General features: G+C 47.5%; 5 protein-coding genes across 5 annotated transcripts; 3 read left to right on the top strand and 2 right to left on the bottom strand.

Moving 5' to 3' along the window:
- Positions 1-15: 15 nt before the first annotated feature.
- F5J12DRAFT_815026 (uncharacterized protein) lies at positions 16-2,507 on the top strand (the record flags this gene model as incomplete). The annotated part of the gene is made up of 2 exons (XM_051745014.1): positions 16-2,211; positions 2,278-2,507. Coding segments are annotated over exons 1-2 (2,011 nt in total), but the record flags the coding sequence as incomplete, so codon positions are not given.
- Positions 2,508-2,547: 40 nt separating this feature from the next.
- Positions 2,548-5,976, top strand: F5J12DRAFT_717593 (kinase-like protein; the record flags this gene model as incomplete). The annotated part of the gene is made up of 12 exons (XM_051741067.1): positions 2,548-2,709; positions 2,766-2,903; positions 3,073-3,265; positions 3,318-3,376; positions 3,426-3,565; positions 3,628-4,180; positions 4,278-4,494; positions 4,552-5,046; positions 5,106-5,342; positions 5,403-5,536; positions 5,599-5,758; positions 5,807-5,976. The coding sequence occupies 12 exons, from the start codon at positions 2,548-2,550 to the stop codon at positions 5,974-5,976; spliced, it is 2,658 nt and encodes an 885-aa protein (XP_051602025.1).
- A 628-nt stretch (positions 5,977-6,604) lies between these two features.
- Positions 6,605-8,326, top strand: F5J12DRAFT_815015 (uncharacterized protein). The gene is made up of 4 exons (XM_051745013.1): positions 6,605-6,721; positions 6,790-7,113; positions 7,172-7,248; positions 7,319-8,326. The coding sequence occupies exons 1-4, from the start codon at positions 6,646-6,648 to the stop codon at positions 8,114-8,116; spliced, it is 1,275 nt and encodes a 424-aa protein (XP_051602024.1). The 5' UTR covers positions 6,605-6,645; the 3' UTR covers positions 8,117-8,326.
- A 677-nt stretch (positions 8,327-9,003) lies between these two features.
- On the bottom strand, positions 9,004-9,714 carry F5J12DRAFT_717601 (uncharacterized protein; the record flags this gene model as incomplete). The annotated part of the gene is made up of 1 exon (XM_051741068.1): positions 9,004-9,714. A coding segment is annotated over one exon (711 nt), but the record flags the coding sequence as incomplete, so codon positions are not given.
- A 453-nt stretch (positions 9,715-10,167) lies between these two features.
- On the bottom strand, positions 10,168-11,709 carry F5J12DRAFT_698178 (TPR-like protein; the record flags this gene model as incomplete). The annotated part of the gene is made up of 2 exons (XM_051740462.1): positions 10,168-11,397; positions 11,530-11,709. Coding segments are annotated over 2 exons (1,410 nt in total), but the record flags the coding sequence as incomplete, so codon positions are not given.
- Between the last annotated feature and the right edge of the window lie 8,332 nt (positions 11,710-20,041).

Here is a 20,041-nt window from a genome sequence, read left to right as displayed (position 1 = left end):
ACCTCGGTGGTATCACCCCCGTCTTCGTTGGACTTGGTACCGACATCGTACAGTCAGACATGCAAAAAGTACTGATACACGACCATCCAGCCCGAACCCGTCTTTGGCCACCCATCCACCCCAAACAGACCACCCTCGCCACTCCGCAACACCTTTGTGCCAAGAAGACACTCCCAAGACAGCCAACCCGGACACGACGACGAAGACAGCGACAACGAAGATGAAGATGACGACGGCGATGCAGATCGCACATGGGTTCGCAGTCAATCCCCTTCGACATCTGTGTCCCAGTTTGCAGCCAATCTCGCGCAGCGCGTCGGTTCATTCATGACTCCAGCATTATCCAGTAAAGCTCTCCCTACAGATGCAGAACTGGAGGCAGAGGCCAGGCGGGAACGAGATCGGAGCAGGCGCGAGGCAGAAATGATCCTCACTCGCGAAGCCGAACAGAGAAGGGCAATGGAGGAGCGCGTCCTTGCCATGATGAACTCCTCCCCGCAGTCCTTGCCTCCCCCGCAACGCGCGAGATCGCAGACGCTTCCTAACCCACCCTCTCCCGCACGTTCTGCACAGGAAGCCGGGACCGGGCCCAGTTGGTGGACCGCTGCGAAGAACCGACTAACACCAACCAAGGAAAAGGAACCCCTCACGCCAGCACAGCAAATCGTCAAGGAAGTCAAAGCACGCGAGAAGGAAAAGAAGGTTGTCAAGGGTAAAGACAGGGGCACGTCAGATCTCAATCTCCAGCCCCCACCTGGCAGTTCTCATCCACACACGTCTTCCCCAACGTCCCCTAGCCCCAACAGGACCCCCGTGAGGCTGTCTCCGCAACCGGCGGCACAGCCGCCCATTAATCTTTCTCCAATCTCACTACAAAGAGGTACTTCTCCGGGCGGATCACCCGCCCGTGAACAACCTCCTCTCTACGCGTCCTTTACACCATCCGGTACGTTGGATGTGCCCGGAACCCTATTAATAATCGCAAAACGCTTCGAGAAGCTCGAGCGTTGGTCCGTTTCTCACGTCCGTGCGCTCGAGGAACGCATGGGCGACGTAGAACGATGGCTCGTTGAAAGAGAAAGTGAGCGCGGGAAAGATAAGGACGATGGAGGAGAGGATGCGCGTTCTTCAGAGCCAGAGATAAGTGGACTTCGAGATGACGTCGCTGAAATGCAGTCACGTATCACTGAACTCGGGCGAGAGATGGCACGACTGGCGAATTCTCCTGCCGTTCTGTCGAATAATGACGAGGCACACGGACCGCGGGCGATTCATGCAAGTCCATTCCCAGAGTCCTCGCCCGGGGCTGCGCAAGATGCCTTCGGCGTTCCTTCTATCTCCTCAGTTGGGGCTGCGATATCGAGCGTGATGAACACTCCGCGCCGGATTCCGTCGCTGACTGCTCGTGAATCGACAAGTCCCCCGCTTGCTTACGTAGCGACACATCGAACGGGAACCCGCTTACCTTATCCAACGGGGGACTACGCCAGCCCCGAGGTCATTTCCCCTACCCATACTCCTGCTGGGTCACCCCCTGCTAGTTCCCGCCCTACGTCAGCGATATTCTCTGGTCTGCCCTCGATGTCTAGTCCTCTTGGAACCGCGGCGTCATCGTCACCCCCCGCACGTGCGATGTCCCCGACGAGCGGCCTTCCTGCCCCGAGCATGCAAAGTGTTCGGCGTGGAAGCATCAGCCCCTCTCCAATGCCAGCTGGGAGGAAACGATATACCGTCGCACTTGGTGGCCCAATTGTGGCGCCTCCAGAAGCCGAAGCAGAGTTCGAACGCGAGAAGGAGCGAGCGGTTATGGGAACTACTTTTCTCTCGTCTACTACTGAGAGTAGCGAGGACGACGACGAAGACATGATGGAGACGGTTGGGAAAAAGGCCGCTTCACGAGCTTTGGCTACTGTGAGGTTGACCAGTGGAAGCGAGACGAACCTGTTCGAGTCTTCTAGCCCGAGGAGTCGTGCAAGAGCGCAGTCGACGTATGGCGCACCCACAAGTATGATGCAGAGCAACCAAGCCGAAGGGAAGCTTCGTTTCAGGTCTCAGTCCACTGATTTCCGCTCTGACTCGGCATTCGGGAGCGACCCCCAAGGCACTCCAAAATTCGTGGACCCCTTGATTCTACGGCGGCAGTCCAAACCGGAAAAGGGCAAGGGGAACAAACCCCTGGTAGGTCCGGGTAAGAAGGTTCCTGTCGGACAGCTGGTGGCATTTTTTGATTCAGAGAGGAAGAACTGAGGAGGGCATGTACTAGATATCTCAGCTTACCTGTGTATACCCCCTAGCTTGCGTGTTGCTTTCGGTTTTGTGTTTGTCTTGCAGTCTTGTATGAGATGTCGGCTTAGTCAGTGTAGTGTGTGGGCCTCTGAGGAACAGACTGCCGAATCGAGCGTAATGTGATGGCGTGAAGCCTGTATTTCGGCTACTAATTGGCGGCAGTCCCGCTAGTTGTTTGACCTCCTGTACATTGTAATAGTTCCACTTATCACTCCAATCTGGTAGCCGTCAGCCCTGCCACCGACCCCCGTCTCTCCTTGCATGCCTGCACCCGCGTCGCCACTCCCTACGCGTTCTCCAGGCATGGCTCCTGAAAAGTCCGCAGCCAGGCGGAAGGAGGACGACGACGAAGCACGCCCATACGTTATCGTAAGCGACATAGGCAAAGGAAGCTTTGCCACAGTATATAAAGGATACCATGAGGTGCGTTACGGATCCTATTCCTGCCTGCTCAGCCATGACATCCGTCTCGGCACCAGGACACACACCACCAGGTCGCAATCAAGGCCGTTCGCAGGGAAATCCTCACGGCCAAGTTACTCGACAATTTGCAAAGCGAGATCGAAATTCTCAAGTCTCTGTCGCACCGACATATCACAAAACTTATTGATATTGTTGTATGTGGATCCGTTCCTTCCGTTTGTTGTGGGCATGTATGTGTGTGCAGGGGTTTCCGTTACAATTCGCTTGACAGATGGGGAAATGGCATGTCCTAGGATTGTAGTGGATCCATGCCACATACTCTAGAACCCTATCTTTTCGCTGTGCTCATTATGCTCTTTACAGCGTGCGGAACGCAACATATATCTCATTATGGAATATTGTGCTGGCGGAGATCTCACTAACTACATCAAGAAGCGTGGGCGCGTCGAAGGTCTAGAGTATGCTCCGTTTTCGGGGGCTGCTCTCCAGTACTATCCTCACCCGAAGTCGGGTGGTCTGAATATTGTAGTTGTTCGTGGCTTTTTGCGTCAGCTCGGTGAGTTAATGTCAGGCAATAACAAAGGATAGGCTTAATTCGTGTAATATAGCGCGAGCACTCAAATTTCTGAGAACCCGGAACCTTATGCACAGAGACATCAAGCCTCAGGTAGAGAGAACCGTCTCTCCGTCTGTTTGCAAGACTAAACTATCTTTAGAATCTACTCCTCAATCCCGCCTCACCGGAAGAACTCGCCAAGGGTCATCCCATTGGTGTTCCAATACTTAAGATCGCGGATTTTGGTTTTGCACGATCCTTGCCAAACGCGAAGTTGGCGGAAACACTTTGCGGCTCGCCGTACGTCCCTTTCATATCCTTGGTTGGCCTCATCTTTTCTAAGCAAGAAAGTCACTCGTTAGATTGTACATGGCACCCGAAATCCTGAGGTATGAGAAGTATGACGCGAAGGCCGATCTGTGGAGTGTCGGTGCTGTGTTGTATGAAATGTGCACTGGGAAGGCCCCGTTCCGCGCGCAAAACCACGTCGAGCTGCTCAGAAGAATCGAAAGCTCCAAAGGTGTTAAGTTCCCCGATGAAGAACTCCAATCCGCGACAGGTTCCACCAAAGCAGACGAAGTATATGTTGTACCCCAAGACATCAAGGACCTTGTCCGCGCTCTATTGAAGCGTCAACCAACTGAACGTGCAAGTTTCGAGGAGTTCTTCAAGAGTGAAGCCCTCGCAAAATCCAAATTTCCACGACCAGCGCCAGATGCGACCTCCCGCACTTCGACTCTGACTACAGCCCAGAGTTCACAGCCAGATGACGATGCAGACGATGTTCCCATTGGACATATTCCAGACCATCATCGCGTGATACCTCCAGAGGTACTTGATCCGAAAGCAATGATTCCGCCTAGCAAATTCCACTTCAGAAGACGAGAGACGAATCCAGAAGAAAATACTTCTCCTGTGTCGCCTCCACGTCCAAGGTATTTCGTTTCCTGCTATCCACTATCTTCTAGCTGAAATATCGTCTGTGACAAGCCCAATTTCAGGAAATGGTAAGATCCTTACGAACGCACCTATTGAGCCAGCTCAAGAACCCACTAAACCGGGCGCTGATGTGCCCGTTCCTGTTGCTATGAAAGGCCGATTAGGACCAATGCCGTTGTCAACTGAAGGTTCCGTCATTCCGGGAGAGTCTGAAGAAGATGGACTTATACGAAAAGAATATGTACTTGTCGGGGATGTTCGTGCACTGGAGTTCAACCAAGCGGTTGATGGTGTGTGACTTGGTCTTTGTCTGTTTTTCAATCATGAGTTTATATCGGATTTTACAGAGCTCAGTTCAGTTCGGCGGCGGCGGGAAATGGAGCGCAACCTGGTCTCCGATCTTCCGGACGATATATATCCCCCCTACCGCCCATCTTCATCGCCTCATTCTGGTTCGCCACGTTCTGCCACGAGCCACAACACGACGTTTCCACCTCCACCGAACCCTCACGCACCTCCCCTCTCCTCGTCACCTTCACGTATGGCTTCGAATGCTCTCAGTCGAGCGCTGAGTCTCGCGTCGCGAAAGTTGTTTGGTGTCTCGACGCCTAAGTCGCCCGTTTCCCCCGGCGCTGGTCATTACCAGACATCCCCACGACGGCCGCAGATCCTTATACGATCGCCTACGGGTGAAGGGCTAAAACAGAAAGATGGCATGGCTGTCGAACGTGATCCGATGGAAAATCAGTTATTGGACTCGTTGGAAGAGCTTGCGCAGAAAGCGGACGTGTTAATGCATTGGGCGGACGAGATGTATGAATGTGTCAAAGCAGTACCGCAGAGTAGGTCACTCTGGATCCATCCTAGTTGTATCGGTTTTCACCTCTTATCATTCCTACAGAACCTCTTCCCGACCCAACTAAGTTTATGCGTCGAGAAGGAGAGGCAGAGAAACATGCTCAGCGGAGGCGGCACGCAGACCAGGAAGCAAATGTTAACGCCGTGACATGTGTCGCAGTATACATACTTTTGATGTCCTTTTGCCAGAAGGGCATCGACAAGCTTCGGAACTACCAAGAACATTTGAGGATGCGACAACCTGATTGCGAACTCACGGTCAGCGAGGGTTTTAACGACGGTAAGCAATCTGCCCGTTATTGGCGAGAGTCAAGTGAGCAAGACTGATCGCGACCTGCAGCCCTTTTTTGGTTTAAGGATCAGTTTATCAAATGTAACGATCGTACTGGGCTTGTGAAGACCTGGTTACCTGTCCAATACGATGGTCCCGAGACCTGTCTGGAACAACTGGTCTACGATCGTGCCTTGTCCCTTGTCAGTTGTCGCCTGGTCATTTATCCTTGTGTTTCCTAATAGCGTCTTCGTTGTTTACCTAGAGTCGAACGGCTGCACGAAAGGAATTATTAGATCCAGCGGAGAGTCCCACAGAATGCGAGAAACTCTACGAGGAGTCCCTTTGGTGTCTTTATGTCTTGCAAGATGACCTCCAGCATGACAACCCGTTCTTGGAAGAGGACCGTACCATGATCGCCACGTGTACGGTTCACACATTCACATACTTCGATAGCTCACTGATTTGCATAGGGATAACCCGTACAAAACTCCGACTTGTTCGGTGTCGAGCGAGAATGAACATGACTACCAAAGACCGTATCAAGGATGCTCGCGCTGACCAGAACCTGCACGACGCACGGTATCCACCACCGTGGGATCCGCAAGCTGCTGAGCAGCTTCAAGAACAAACGCGATCGTGATCATAGGCTCCACTGAGGCCTTGTAGTTGGCTGGACCTCGACGTGTTTTATCATACTAGACCTGTGGAATTGGAACTTAAGAAGTGTGTCATCATGTTCCTTTACATTTCTTCCCTTTTTTTTTTGGCCCTCTCCATTTCGAAAGCAATGTTTGGTCTGTATATCAAATTTTTCCCAGGGGCTGCGCTGTCGTTCTCTATACCTCACTTGCGGCTACACTTCTCTATCAGTTTACTGCGTGCATTCATCCATTTGTGTCAATATACTGAACGCTATTACATGTGCATTTATAACACTTGTACACTGTGCACTCCATGTTTTTTACATTGATAATAATGTTATTGTCAAGAACACTCTTCTTAGAGGGTGCGTTCAGGGGGATCCGCCCTGAAAGTGGTACACCATCTACATTGGATTTTACTAGTATCTCTGGTCTAGGGTTTTTGGCACAATTATGGCTACGAGGTCTTCTTCGTCTGAAATCCCATCCAAGGAATCTGTAACTCAGACGAGTCCGAGGGATTCAACCACCGGTACATACTGCTATCCGGTTAAATGATCCGGTCCGCTACGGCCCGCCTCATTGGGGGGAGAGAGAGCGGTCACGTGATGCGTCACTGGTGTGTTTCTACGATTGTCGCGCTAAGACTGGCAAGCCCGTGCGAGATCATGAAAGTCCCCGACCTGAGGCGCAGATACACTCCAGAAGAAAAACAGCAACTCATAAAAAACCTAGACATCGAAGGTACATCGCTTTCAAACATTGTGTATCTCATCATCTCATGACAACCAACGCGCCTGGTACCATCTCAGTCGAACACCGCGTCCGCCAGTTGGAGGAATGGCTAGCAGTTGCCCTGACGAACTTCAAACTTCACCAGGAAGGCTTGATTTCTCGCATACCAAAGCTCGTGCGCAGTGTCAAGATGGGCGATTTTGCGGACAAGTACGATGGAGACGTCCAGGCGTGTTTGCGTGGACTCCAGAAGGAACGGTTAGGCAATGCGGAGGAACTAGAGATCGATCGAGAGACGCGAAAGCGGAAATGGGCGGCCGCATTGGAGGAATCGGAGGCTTCAGGTTCGGGGACGGGGACTGGGGCGAATGACGGTGAACCGGCTCGAGCACTCAAAAGCGGTGCGTCTCCTACATGCATGATGTCTCTGCTCAAACCAAATGACACTGATCTTACAAGCACGTATGGCAATAGCCACTCCAAAGAAGAAAGGCACTTTCTCAAATCCTTTCGCAGTTGCCAACACACCTGGAACGGTACGTGTATTACTAAATACCCTCTTTTTGCATGGTTACCCATTCTGCTCGCGCCGATACGTATCATCAGTCCCGAAATCCTATCCGCGTCCAGCCCTCACCAAGCCCGTACAAGTTGGGCAAGCCCCCACCATTCATCCCGGTTCGCAGCACGTCACCTTCAAAGCTTACGAACGGTACCACACACCACCAACCGCAGCGCACACGAATGCCATCCAGTGCAACATTCAACCCAACTATGCCAACTCAAGCACCAACGTATCCTGCTCTGAGAGCACCGCGACGGGATGAGAGCATGCTGAGTGTTAATGGTTCTCCTCTGGCTAATCCATATACTCTTGGACTTGGTTGGTTTGCCGGCGGTGGCGAGGACGGCGGGGATAACACGGCGAATCAATTAGTGCCATTCAAGAACAAGGGGACTAGCAAGGAAAAGGCGATCGGTAAACCGAAGGGACACAAGCGCGTCGACAGCATCGTCATACGCCGTGACCCGTCTGTTGTGCTGGCCGGGTCATCACAACGTTCAAGTCTTAGTCTACAGTCGCACTCGCGCTCGAATTCCCAGAGCACTACTCACTCCCAAAGTAACTCTCGAACACAAGTGTTGGCTCCTGAGCCCAGTGTTGCTATCACGCCGAAAGCCGATCCTATTCCACTTCCTCCTACGGCAGTATCTTCGAGTTCAGCGTCGGCTCTAGTGTCGTTACCCACGAAAGATGGGCATCTTCTTGAGTTTGATCCGCTCAATACGTCGCCGAGCGCTTTGGATGCACTGGTGGGCATTACGGATAGCGCGAAGAAACAGGCACGCGAAGAGATGGCACGACTTGTGAAGGAAGCAGTGCGAAAATGGGCCATCGAATAGCACACGATGTGCACATTTTTACCTCATTTATAGTCCGGAATCGCTCGTTTCCCTCCTGCTGTTTGTGACTTGTTATCTCTATTTATTATCGTCGCTATACATGGCTATTAACTGCAAACATGACATGACCTCTAACCAAGTCCTAAATTCTAAGGGCGTTCCAGGCGTCGCAGGTTATCGAAGTACATACACATTCAACCAGCAGGAAAATTCTAAGCGCAGTTATCACTCGCACAAGTCAATCAAATATGTATACAACGCCTGATGTCATAAATGCCATAGCTAATCTACACAATTTTCAATGTCGTAATTTTGCTTTGCAAAACACTGGCAGAGTCTACGAGCTGAGCAGTAATGACGATAGAGGAGGCGATCCTTTTATACTCGTTGTGGGGTAATTCAATCAACAGAAGAGCATTAAATGGTCTCCTCAGTGTAATAAGAAGCTGATTGTCAGTCGTCGTATCACGTTTTGATGATGGACAAAGTAATTTCGAGTGCCAAGGGTGAACAAGTTGCAGAGCACCTTGCTCCATCGCTGCATCTTCTAGCTTGTTTGGCAATACGATCTGAAGTGGTCTCAGATCAGATGCCTGGATCTTGTACCTGTAACTCGACGCCGACGAATTATCCCGTTTCAGCTGAATTGCTGTAACACGATGGGTGATGCATGGCAATATAAGGCGGCGATTGATGAATTTTGGAAGGGGCGACTTGGAGAGCGAGCGATGCAGCATTCGCAGCGCTGCGGGCAACGGGGTCTGCTGATTCAATGTCGATGACTGTCTTTCTGTGTTATGTTGCGATGGAAGCAATGGTAGCTTCTGATACGAGGTGATGCGGGTAGGAAAACAGGAACGAAACGGCGATGCTTCTCCGACCCAATCTAGAATCGATATGTCCCCAGACTGCGATAGGATTTCGGCTAGGAGACGACCGAGTGCGTTCTCAGCAGATTCCCCATACAGAACAGGTAGGTGGAGATTGAAGATCCCAAAAAGGGAATAAGCGATATCCTCAGGCCGGGTGGTACAACGCTTTGACGCCCATTGGAGTTTTGAGCGAGCGTCATCCACACACGGAGAAAACGCGGAGAGGAAACAGGACTCTACTCCAGTCACCTTTTCCAGTTCTTCCAGCACAGCGACGTCGGTTTTGTGGTTCGAACTCCTAAGGTCCTTATAGACCGACCAGTTTTGGGTGTAGAATAGTACAGTCCTCGGGGCCAGGAGTTCTTGGAGAGTCCACCCACGTCGAAACCATTCGCTCTTCTCAAACGAACCATTATCGGGAACGTCAGAGAGATGAACGATTGTCAGAGCGGACCGTCGATACCACGCAAACATGGATCCTATCGCTTCTTGCAACTCGGCACTACTATCTTTGTCTATACAACACGTGTCGCTCCATGCCCATAGGTAATCCCGCTCGCAGGCGTGCAAACAGAAGGCTTGGAGCTTTCCAACCCCCGCCTCGGATGACAAGGCGTATATTGGGTGGCGTTCAATGTCCCGCAGCAACGGCTCGTCCTCACCCCAGCGATGAGAAAAAGTGACGAACTGAAAGTATCCGGAAATGGAAGTCTTGATGTGCTCCATCCACTGATCCTTAGTGCATGCCGTGCACAAAGACAGCAGCCGCTTGTATTGTGGACTGCTCATAAAGTGTGATAACTGCGCATCCCGATTGCATAGGACGCCCGTACGCGTGTGCAGCGGCCTAGGCGGCATGGTTTTGAGGGTTTCAAATGCAACATCACGAATGGCTGCCGCAAAGTCAAAGGACACAAAACCTGGAGCACCGGACATGGTGACAACTTGTGGGCTGATCTTCATTCGGAGGTACTCCGTAAGGCAGCGCTGAGATACGTCGTAACCCTGATCACCGGGAATAAGTAGTTGCAGTGTTTCTTGCTCAAGTGCGATAGCTTCGTTTAAATCGTTGGCTGTGTGTTGTAGACGAAAACGCTTTACTAAACACAGTGCAAGATCATGAAGGGACGAAGCGCGGGCGGGATGCGTTGGTGGATAGAGTTCTAATGTTGCACGTCCCAGTGTGACAGCTTCTTCCAAGTCGGCGACAATCCGCTGATCGTCATACCTGTCAAGAAGACAAAGAACAAGCGAATGTAACGACGAAGCCCGATCAGGGTGACCAGAGGGACGTAGTTCCAACACTGCACGGTGCAGTTCAATTGCCTCCTCCAGGTCGCACATTGCAGCGTGTTTCTGGAACCTCTTCCGAAGGTAGATAGCTAGGCTGTGGAGAGATGTGCCACGATCGGGATGACCTAGCGGACGGAGCTTTGTTGCTGCACGTGCAAATGCGACAGCTTCTTCCAAGTCGGAGACTATTCCCAGACTGTCATACCTATTCGAGAGACAGAGAGCAAGAGAATGCAGGGATGAAGGCCGATCAGGATGTTCCGGGGGAGGCAGATCCAGTACGGCGCGGCGCAGCTTGATTGGGTCTTCCCGGTAGCACCTTGCAGTGGGATTCTGAGGTCTCTTCTGGAGGTAGAAGGCAAGATTGCTGAGAGATATACCATGATAAAGATGACCCGGTGGACAGAGCTCTAATGCTGCGTGCGCCAGCGTGATGGCTTCGTCTAAGTCAGGAACTACCCCTTGACTATCATACCTGTCCGAAAGACAGCGAGCGAGGCAACCAAGAGACGAAGCCCGGAGGGGATGTCCAGATGGACCTAGTTCCAACGCTGCACGATGTAACTCGATCGACTCTTCCAGATCGTACATTCCAGCGGATTTCTTGAACCTTTTGTAGAGGCTGTAAGCGACATTGTAGAGAGATGTGGAACGCAAGGGATCCCCTGGTGGATGGAGCTCTAGTTCTGCACGTCCGAGCATGACAGCTTCTTCCAAGTCAGCGACTGCCCCCTGATTGTCATACCTATCCAAAAGACAGTGAGCAAGCGAACGGAAAGATAAATCCCGGTAAGGATGTCCAGATGGACATAGTTCCAACGCCGCACGGTACAACTCGATCGACTCTTCCAGATCGCACATTTCAGCGGATTTCTTGAACCTTTTGTAGAGGCTGTAAGCGACATTGTAGAGAGATGTGGAACGCAAGGGATCCCCTGGTGGATGGAGCTCTAGTTCTGCACGTCCGAGCATGACAGCTTCTTCCAAGTCAGCGACTGCCCCCTGATTGTCATACCTATCCAAAAGACAGTGAGCAAGCGAACGGAAAGATAAATCCCGGTAAGGATGTCCAGATAGACATAGTTCCAACGCTGCACGGTACAACTCAATCGACTCCTCCAGATCGCACATTCTAGCAAGTCTCTTGAACCTCCTGTGGAGGTAGAAAGTGACATTGCGGAGAGATATGGCACGAAAGGGATCCCCTGGTGGGTGGAGCTCTAGTTCTGCACGTCCGAGGGTGACAACTTCTTCCAAGTCAGCAATTGCTCCCTGGCAGCCATACCTATCTAAAATACAGATAGCAAGCCAATGGAGAGATGAAGCCCGGTCAGGATGTCCAGACGGACGTAGTTCCAATGCTGCATGGTGTAACTCAATTGACTCCTCCAGATTGCACATTCTAGCAAGTTTCTTGAACCTCTTGTAGAGGTACCAAGCAACGTCGCAGAGACATGAGGCACGAAAGGGATCTCCCGGTGGACAGAGCTCTAGTTCTGCATGTCTGAGCGTGACAGCTTCTTCCAAGTCGGCAACTGCTCCCTGATTGTCATACCTATTCTAAAGACAGCTAGCAAGTGAATGGAGAGATGAAGCCTGGTCAGGATGTCCAAGGGGTCGTAATTCCAATGCCGCATGGTGTAACTTAATTGCCTCGTCCAAGTTGCCAACTTCCCTCTGTCCCCTGTGTTGGAAATACCTTAGTATGTCCGACATCTAGACTAATTCTAGACTTACATGTTTCTATACATGTGTGTTATCACATGACTTACCTTAGCAATCAGCTCCACAATGATGTCAGAATGACATCATCTATTGCATCATATTCCATAGCATTCCCTGCTATTCTTTACTATACATAGTAACAGTTTCCATGTACGTTACTGGTCCATGTGTATGGAAGCATGTATATAAACTCAGGGATATTCTCCCTTAGTCTACATTGAATTCTACATTTGTTCTATCATTCTAACAAGAACAAGAGCCCCAACCAAATCTTTCCTCAAAACCTACTCACTAACTCAAGTTAAGGCAAGTGTTCTTGTCTTATTGCTCTTTGTACTCTCCCAGATGTTGATTTCAATGCTGACCTAGACCCCATACCACCGTACACTGAGGTTCATGCAGCTGACCCCACTCCTCCTCATCATGCTCCAATGCCTTTGGCTGAGGAGATTAATGTGGTGAACAAGTTGCTCAATCCTGAGCTCACTCTCACAGTTGTCCCTGATGATGTTGCTGAGTTCAATCTCCTTTAAAAACTTGTTTGTCTTCTGTTTATCAATTATGGGTTCTAATCTACTTCAAGTATGTCTTTGGTCATTGCCAAGCATCTTGAAACCCAAATTGCTGAACACTGGGATGAGATGTATGAGGGAGCTAAGTGGAGGAAGTATGTGGTTAAAGAGATCATAGAGTTTATGGAAATGCTGGCATTCACATTGCATATCATGGTTATTTCACCGACTTTGTACCCAAGCTAACACATTCCTCCTCTCCGCATGCCATAGCTAATTTCAATGGCTGTGATCTACTGTCGTTTACCTATGAAGATCCTTCACTCTTCACCATCCCTGCCTTCTCTATCACTCATGACACTTTTGTCTATATCACATATAACACCCATGTCCACTATGGTCCCAAGTTCTGCAGGATCATCCTGCCTCTTCAGGTTTGGAATGAGCATCTTGAATGCTCTTTCCAAGGAGTTTGGGCTGATGGAACCACCAATATCTGCTCCATCCCAAGGTGGTTCTGTGAAAGAAGAGTCAGCAGAGACAGATTTGATGAAAGGCTTTGCACCTTTACCCAAGAGCTTAAACAACAAGAAGATGTGGGTACCAGCATCAGATACTCATCAGCTAATCACCATCTTGGATGGCTTACCCCCAGCAGTAGATGAGAATATGCTTATTGGCCATCCTTGGAGGATATTCTTCGAGATCTTGAATGTGCTGTGGAGAAAGGTGATTTCAACTTTTATGAGCAACCAAGAGGCTTTCTGGCACATCACACTGCTCTTGCCAGAGCTTGCCAGTCTCAAGCCACTCGCATGGCATTATCCTCTTCCTGGTACAATGGACATACCATATGCATCTGGAGGCCAGTACCATGAGGTGTCTGATAGTTGTGTCATTGGGGATTCATATACTTCTTTTGAAATTATTGTATGCTCTGGACTTGTAGGATTGTGGCACCAACAAATTTGTTTTCCTTTTCCATATAATTGTGCTGAACCTTATCTTGGGTTCACAAGGAATGGACTTCTGCTACATGATGTAGTGTGGAGTTTCTTTGGGTACCACTATTTTGGTTCCTTAGATTTCAATCTCCTTGAATGAAATAATTCTCGCATTTCCTTATGGAGATTTGCTGAGAAAGGCACAACAGAAACAAGGGAATGGCGCAATCCTTGTCCTCATATCCCCAAGCCTTGTCATAACTGGAAATCACAATCTGCTAGAGCATCTGCTCATGGAGTCAAACATCAGGATCATTTATTAAATCCTCCATCCACTTCAACTCATCCAGTCAAATCATTCCTCTATGAACATTTGCTGATGGACTTCTGAAAAGATGTCTGAAGGATTGTTGAAACAGATCCCAGAACTCAACAGTGTTAACTACACTTCCTGGTCAGTTCTTATGAAAGCCTATATGCAAACACTCAGCATTATGGATATAGTCAGCAGTACAACTCCTATGCCTGCTGATGTGGCACATCAAGCTGCTTGGTGCACCTCTGATACACATGCCCAAGGCATCATTACATTATATTGTGATCTGATGATCACAATGGCTATTGATGGCCAAGATACTTCCAAAAAGAAGTGGGATGAACTCAAGTCCAAATATGGCAAACCATCCGCCATGACTACATTTATGGAGTTCCAATGGCTTATCTGTATTCAAATAAAACCCAAGGATGACATCATGGTTAAAATCTCTGAGATTACCATGATCATGGCTGCTATTCAAGGCCAAGGAATTGGTCTTAATGATAAAATGAAAGCACTCATCCTCATACACTCCATGTCCCAAGCCTGGGAACAGGCTCCCATCAATATTCTTTCTTCTATCCCTGCCAATCAATTATCTGCTGATACTGCCATACCTTGAATGAAAGAAGTCTAGAGTCATAAATCCAGAAAATCTCTCCTGCCACAGCAGGATTCATCCACATCTACTGGCACTAAAGTCAAGCAGGAGTCTAACTCCTTGCTGGCTCGCATGAATAAGCCACTGCTCTGTCAAATATGCCATGGCAGGCACAATACTCAAGACCATCATGGAGGTGGTGGATCTGGATCTAATTTTGGAAACCAAGGAAACCATAGAGGTCATGGACATGGTGTATATACACCTTACCCACAAAATAATAATCAACAGCAGCAGTCCGGTTCCTCTGGCCATGGCTGAGGACAAAACTGTAGACACAGCAAGGGTAAAGCCTGAGCCAGTAATGTTGAAGTCGAGGGTGTGGAACAGGTTGAGTCCACATATATTGAAGAAATCCCTGACTATCAGCAGTATGAATATGCTGCTGATGAATTCAACATTACTGCTATTGATATACCTTGTGAACACACTCCTGAAATTTCTCCTGAACAGCCAACTCTGGTTGAGACTGTTTATTCCAATGACCTCAATACATATATTGGTTCTCATGTCATTGGTGAAACAATGGCATATGATCCAGATCTTACACACCAAGATATAACTACAGCAATGGAATTGGTTGAGTTAACTCCCAATCTCCCTGTAGATGCCTCCACAGGCCAACTAGCTTCTTGGTATCTGGAGGAAATCCAGAACCATCAACCTGATCTAGTTGAGTCAGTCAAGATTCATGTACAAATCCCTTGTTCTAATTCACCTTGCACCTGTTCTATATGCTGACGAGCAGCCCTCACTTTACACCGAGTGGTCTCACCCCTATGGGAACTCTGGGAATGGGAGACTTTGAACTCTCATCAGAGGCAGATTCCCCTTCCCACTATTGGGGAGGACAGGATATGTCCTTGTAGTCCCAGCTCACCCTCAAATCAAGTGGCAGATCCCATTTTGGCTCACAAGGACATGGTGGTGATTAGGGATGTTGAGGGATATGGCAGGACATCTCTGAAGGCAGACAGGAATTCTTGTCACCTTACTGGAAATGTTCAAGGACAGGATCATAGCAACAGAAGATCTGTCCAAGTATTAAAGACAAACCACCCTATGTCTTTAAAAGACTTTCACGAATCTGTGCCTATACCTGTGCCATGTAATCCTTTTTGTATTAAACATAATCCAGATATCAAGTATGACCCTAATGAATCAGCTGTGGGATATTTCCCTGGCGAAGTTGATAGGAATGCATATGATGCTTTTGACTGCTACCCCTTGGGTGTGCACACATCTTTTAAGAACCTACCAAAGGGTGAGTCTGTTTGGATGTTGGATAGTGGAGCATCACATCATGTGACTCCCTTTAAAACTGATTTCCTTACTTTTTGAGAGTTTAATACTCCTTCCCTTGCATCTACTGCTGGGTTAAGTTGAGTTCAACTCTTAGGTGAAGGAACAGTTGTTATTTGCCTGGAAAACGGGCAGAATCTTCCACTCCATAATGTTGTATACAGTCCTTTGTTCTCAAAGAGACTATGTTCAAGAAATGCACTGTTGAAAAACGGGTATCACAGCACTGTGACTCTCACACACAAGGTAATCTGAGCACCAGATGGCTGGATTGTCCTTGAGGCACGCTTAGCCTCACCGACCTCACTGCTACACTGGTTTGTGGGCATACCACTTCCACCTACCAATGCACATGCGGTCCTTTGCCCTCTGGTTAGGACATTGCCAGAGTTGTTATGGCATAATCACTTTTGCCATCCTGCTCAAGCAATACTTCATCATCTCCAATGATTGGGTCTTCCAGATATTCCAATACATGGAGAACAATCTACCTGTAAAGGTTGCACACAAGGCAAACTTTCTTCTGAATCTTTCAAACCTTCCTGGAAACATGCTACCAAACCACTTGAACTTGTTCATGTGGATTTACTGGAATTACCAGTGGAATCTTACTTCCACTCAAAGTATATTCTTACTCTCCTGGATGACTATTCATCCTATGGCTTTTGCCTATACCTTCAAAATAAATCTGACACCTATACTGCCTTTGCCAATTGGATGGTTTCTGTCCAGAATACTACTGGTCACCATCTTCTTGTGCTGCATTTGGATTGAGGGGGAGAATTTATGGGTCATACCTTCAAAGCACTCCTTTCTATGCACAGTATTACTCACCAGTTATCCATTGCCAATCAACCACAACAAAATGGTCATGCTGAATGGTTCAATTGTACTATTTCTGAAAAAGCTGGAACTATACATCATCATGCATGTGTTCCAAAACAATTCTGGAATTTTGCCTTTGATTGTGCACTTCATGTGTACAATAGAACTCCATTAAAGTGGATTCTATTCAAAACTCCTGTGGAATTATTCTTAGGGAAAATTCCCGATATTTCATATTTCTGCACCTTTGGCTGCAAAGCATTCGTATGGGTTCCAAAAGAACAAAGAAAAGATAAATTGGAACCTCATGCTATCGAAATGGTATTTCTGGGCTATGAACCTAATACCAAAGGATATCATTTCCTTAATGGTCAAAAGATCATTCTTTCTTGAACAGCCAAATTCATAGAAGACTCTTTTCCTTTCTGCTCAGATTCTAAAAAGACTGAGACCTTTGACCCTGGTTCCAAAAGTGACTCATCACCTGAATCATCCAATTCTTCTGACTCTGAAAGCCTTCATTCGTTACTGGATCCTGATCAGATCCAACCACTGCCTCATCACCAGCAACCACCTCATTCATCTACTCAACCACCAAACCCACAGCAGGAAAAAGCTGCAGACCAGCCTAGAGCTTCCAGTTCAAACCAACTGATCAGAAGAGCACCTGCTGCTGCACCATCAGTTGACCCTTGAGTTCTTCGTTATCCTCATACACCTTATTCTATTCCTAGTGACTCCCAAAATGTTCAGAGAGCACAGCCACAACAAACCAAAGATCAAGAACCACATCCTAAATGTTGATTTATCCCTGTTTCCAGACCAGGAAACATTTATAGAGATAGACCTCCAGTACAAATTGAAAAGGATATCCAACAAAATCAGGATCAAGCACAACAATGGATTCACAATGCTGAGCATAATATTAGGGAACAAGAAGAAGCTAGGAGATGTTATGATGAGGAGCATAGACCATCTTCTCTGGTCTTACCACCAGCAATGGTTCCTCCTCATGTTCCTCATCAGTGGACTGAACATCCACAAGGAACTACTCCACCTTCTCCCTTAACTCCACTTCCTGAATCTCCAAAAGGAATGTTGGATCAAGAAGCAGAGATGCATCCATTTGAATTTGCTCTCACTGCTTGCATCAAAGAATCTCCAGAACACTATAAAGATGTTCTAAAATTATCTCCCAATTTACAAAAGAAATGGTTTGACACCATGAAGGGTGAATTAAAGTCTATTGAAGAAAGACAAGTATGGACTTTGGTGGATCCTCCTAGAGATCAGAAACCAGTCAAGTGTCAATGGGTTTTTGCTATCAAAAGCAATGGTCACTATAAAGCTTGTCTTGTGGTGAAAGGCTTCACACAAGAATTTGGCACCAACTTTGAAGATACCTTCTCTCCAGTGGCAAGATTTGAAACTGTGCAAATTCTACTCGCATTCACTGCCCAAAAGAATTGGGAAATGGAAGCCCTGGATGTAAAAACTGCCTTTCTTTATGGCAATCTTGATGAAGAAATTTATATGGAGCAACCAGAAGGTTTCAAAGTTCTGGGTCAAGAACACAAGGTCTATCGGCTGCTTCAAGCCTTATACAGCTTAAAGCAAGCAGCACTTGCATGGAATAAAGCCTTACATGTTTCACTACTTTGCATGGGCTATATATGCTCAAAAGTGGATGCTGGAATCTATATCTACTCATCCAAAGCTGGTATAGTTATTTTCCTTGTCTATGTTGACGATGGATTATTCCTTGGATTGGACAAATGTCTTCTCAAAGCTAAGAAAGAAGAATTTATGAAGAAATGAAATGGGAATCCCATGACCTTGGAGAAGTTAAAGAATATCTTGGAATTCAAATTCATCAAGATTGATCAAAGAAAGAACTTTATCTCAATCAAATTCCATATGTTAAAAAGGTCATCAAAAGATTTGGAATGGAGACTGCTTGAAATGTTCGCACTCCATTACCATCAGGATATCAACTGGAAAAAGCCCCTTCTTCTTATCAAACAACTTCCCAAATATGCTCCCAGTACCAGTCAATTATAGGGTCTTTACTCTATATGGCACTTGGAACTTGTCCAGACATTGCCTTTGCAGTTATTTGCATGTCTCAATATATGGCAAATCCCACTGAGGATCATTGTAATAAAGCCTTGCACATAGTTCACTATGTTGCATCTACACCAAAACTTGGGCTTTATTATTCTGGACTCAAGTCACAAATTTATGGATTCACTGATTCCAATTGGGCTTCAAACAAAGACACTCATCATTCTACCACTGGTTATGCCATGTTTCTTGGCAATTCCCTCATTTCTTGGCGTTCTCATAAACAGAAGACTGTCACACTTTCCTCTACCAAAGCCAAATACATGGCTCTCTGTGATGCCGCCTGTCAAATCAAATGGCTTAATATGCTATTTGATGAACTCAAACTTAAAACCAAAAAGACCATATTATACTGTGACAATATGGGTGCTCACTTTATTGCTGAAAACCCTGTCTCAGATGGATGATCCAAACATATTGATGTCCAATGGCACTATGTACACGAATGTGTACAGGATGGTTTATTCAGTATTGAATATGTTCAAACTGATAAACAAAAAGCCGATGGTCTTACAAAATTTTTAATGTGGCAGAAATTCAAAATGAATCACTTGTCAATCAGTCTTGTCAATATACCATTTTAGAGTGAGGGGGAGTGAGGGGGAGTGTTGGAAATACCTTAGTATGTCCAATGTCTAGACTAATTCTAGACATACATGTTTCTATACACATGTGTTATCACATGACTTACCTTAGCAATCAGCTCCACAATGATGTCAGAATGACATCATCCATTGTGTCATATTCCATAGCATTCCCTGCTATTCTTTACTATATGTAGTAACAGTTTCCATATACATTACTGGTCTGCACATACAGAAACATGTATATAAACTCAGGGATATTCTCCCTTAGTCCACATCAAATTCTACATTTGTTCTATCGTTCTAACAAGAACAAGAGCCCCAACCAAATCTTTCCTCAAAACCTACTCGCTAACTCAAGTTAAGGCGAGTGTTCTTGTCTTATTGCTCTTCGTACCGTACCCCGTCCTCTGCGCAATACCCCGAATTTATCGTAGAGGGCCTTCGCCAGGTTGAAGAGGGAAACATCCCTGCCATCATGTCCAGGAGGGCAGAGTGCCAATTCTGCTCGCTCGTGCGCAACGTAGTCTGTCGAAGCCATCAAATGGGATATAAACTGTGGAAATGGTTCTTCCTTCGGGGCGGGTTCAGTAATCAGCTGCAATCAGACAGGAACAGTCGAATCCACACCTTATCGATTGGACAACAAAACGAAACACAGTAGGCAATTAGCGGGGATAATTGAGCAGTGGGAAAGCGCACATACTCCAAAGCACGAAGTATAATGCAGGGAATACTGGCTGTCGGTCGGACGTGAATGTAACTAC

Source organism: Pisolithus orientalis (genome assembly GCF_024613125.1).
Source record: "Pisolithus orientalis strain OTSU chromosome Unknown F5J12scaffold_7, whole genome shotgun sequence".
In the NCBI taxonomy this organism is placed as follows: domain Eukaryota; kingdom Fungi; phylum Basidiomycota; class Agaricomycetes; order Boletales; family Pisolithaceae; genus Pisolithus; species Pisolithus orientalis.
The sequence above is the reverse complement of the archived record's forward strand: the minus strand, read 5'-3'. Positions and strand labels throughout refer to the sequence as shown.

Coding starts and splice junctions, on each gene's coding strand:
- F5J12DRAFT_815015 (XM_051745013.1), top strand. CDS start 6,646: ATGAAAGTCCCCGACCTGAGGCGCAGATACACTCCAGAAGAAAAACAG. Junction 7,114..7,171: donor GGCTCGAGCACTCAAAAGCG/GTGCGTCTCCTA, acceptor TGATCTTACAAG/CACGTATGGCAATAGCCACT. Junction 7,249..7,318: donor TTGCCAACACACCTGGAACG/GTACGTGTATTA, acceptor ACGTATCATCAG/TCCCGAAATCCTATCCGCGT.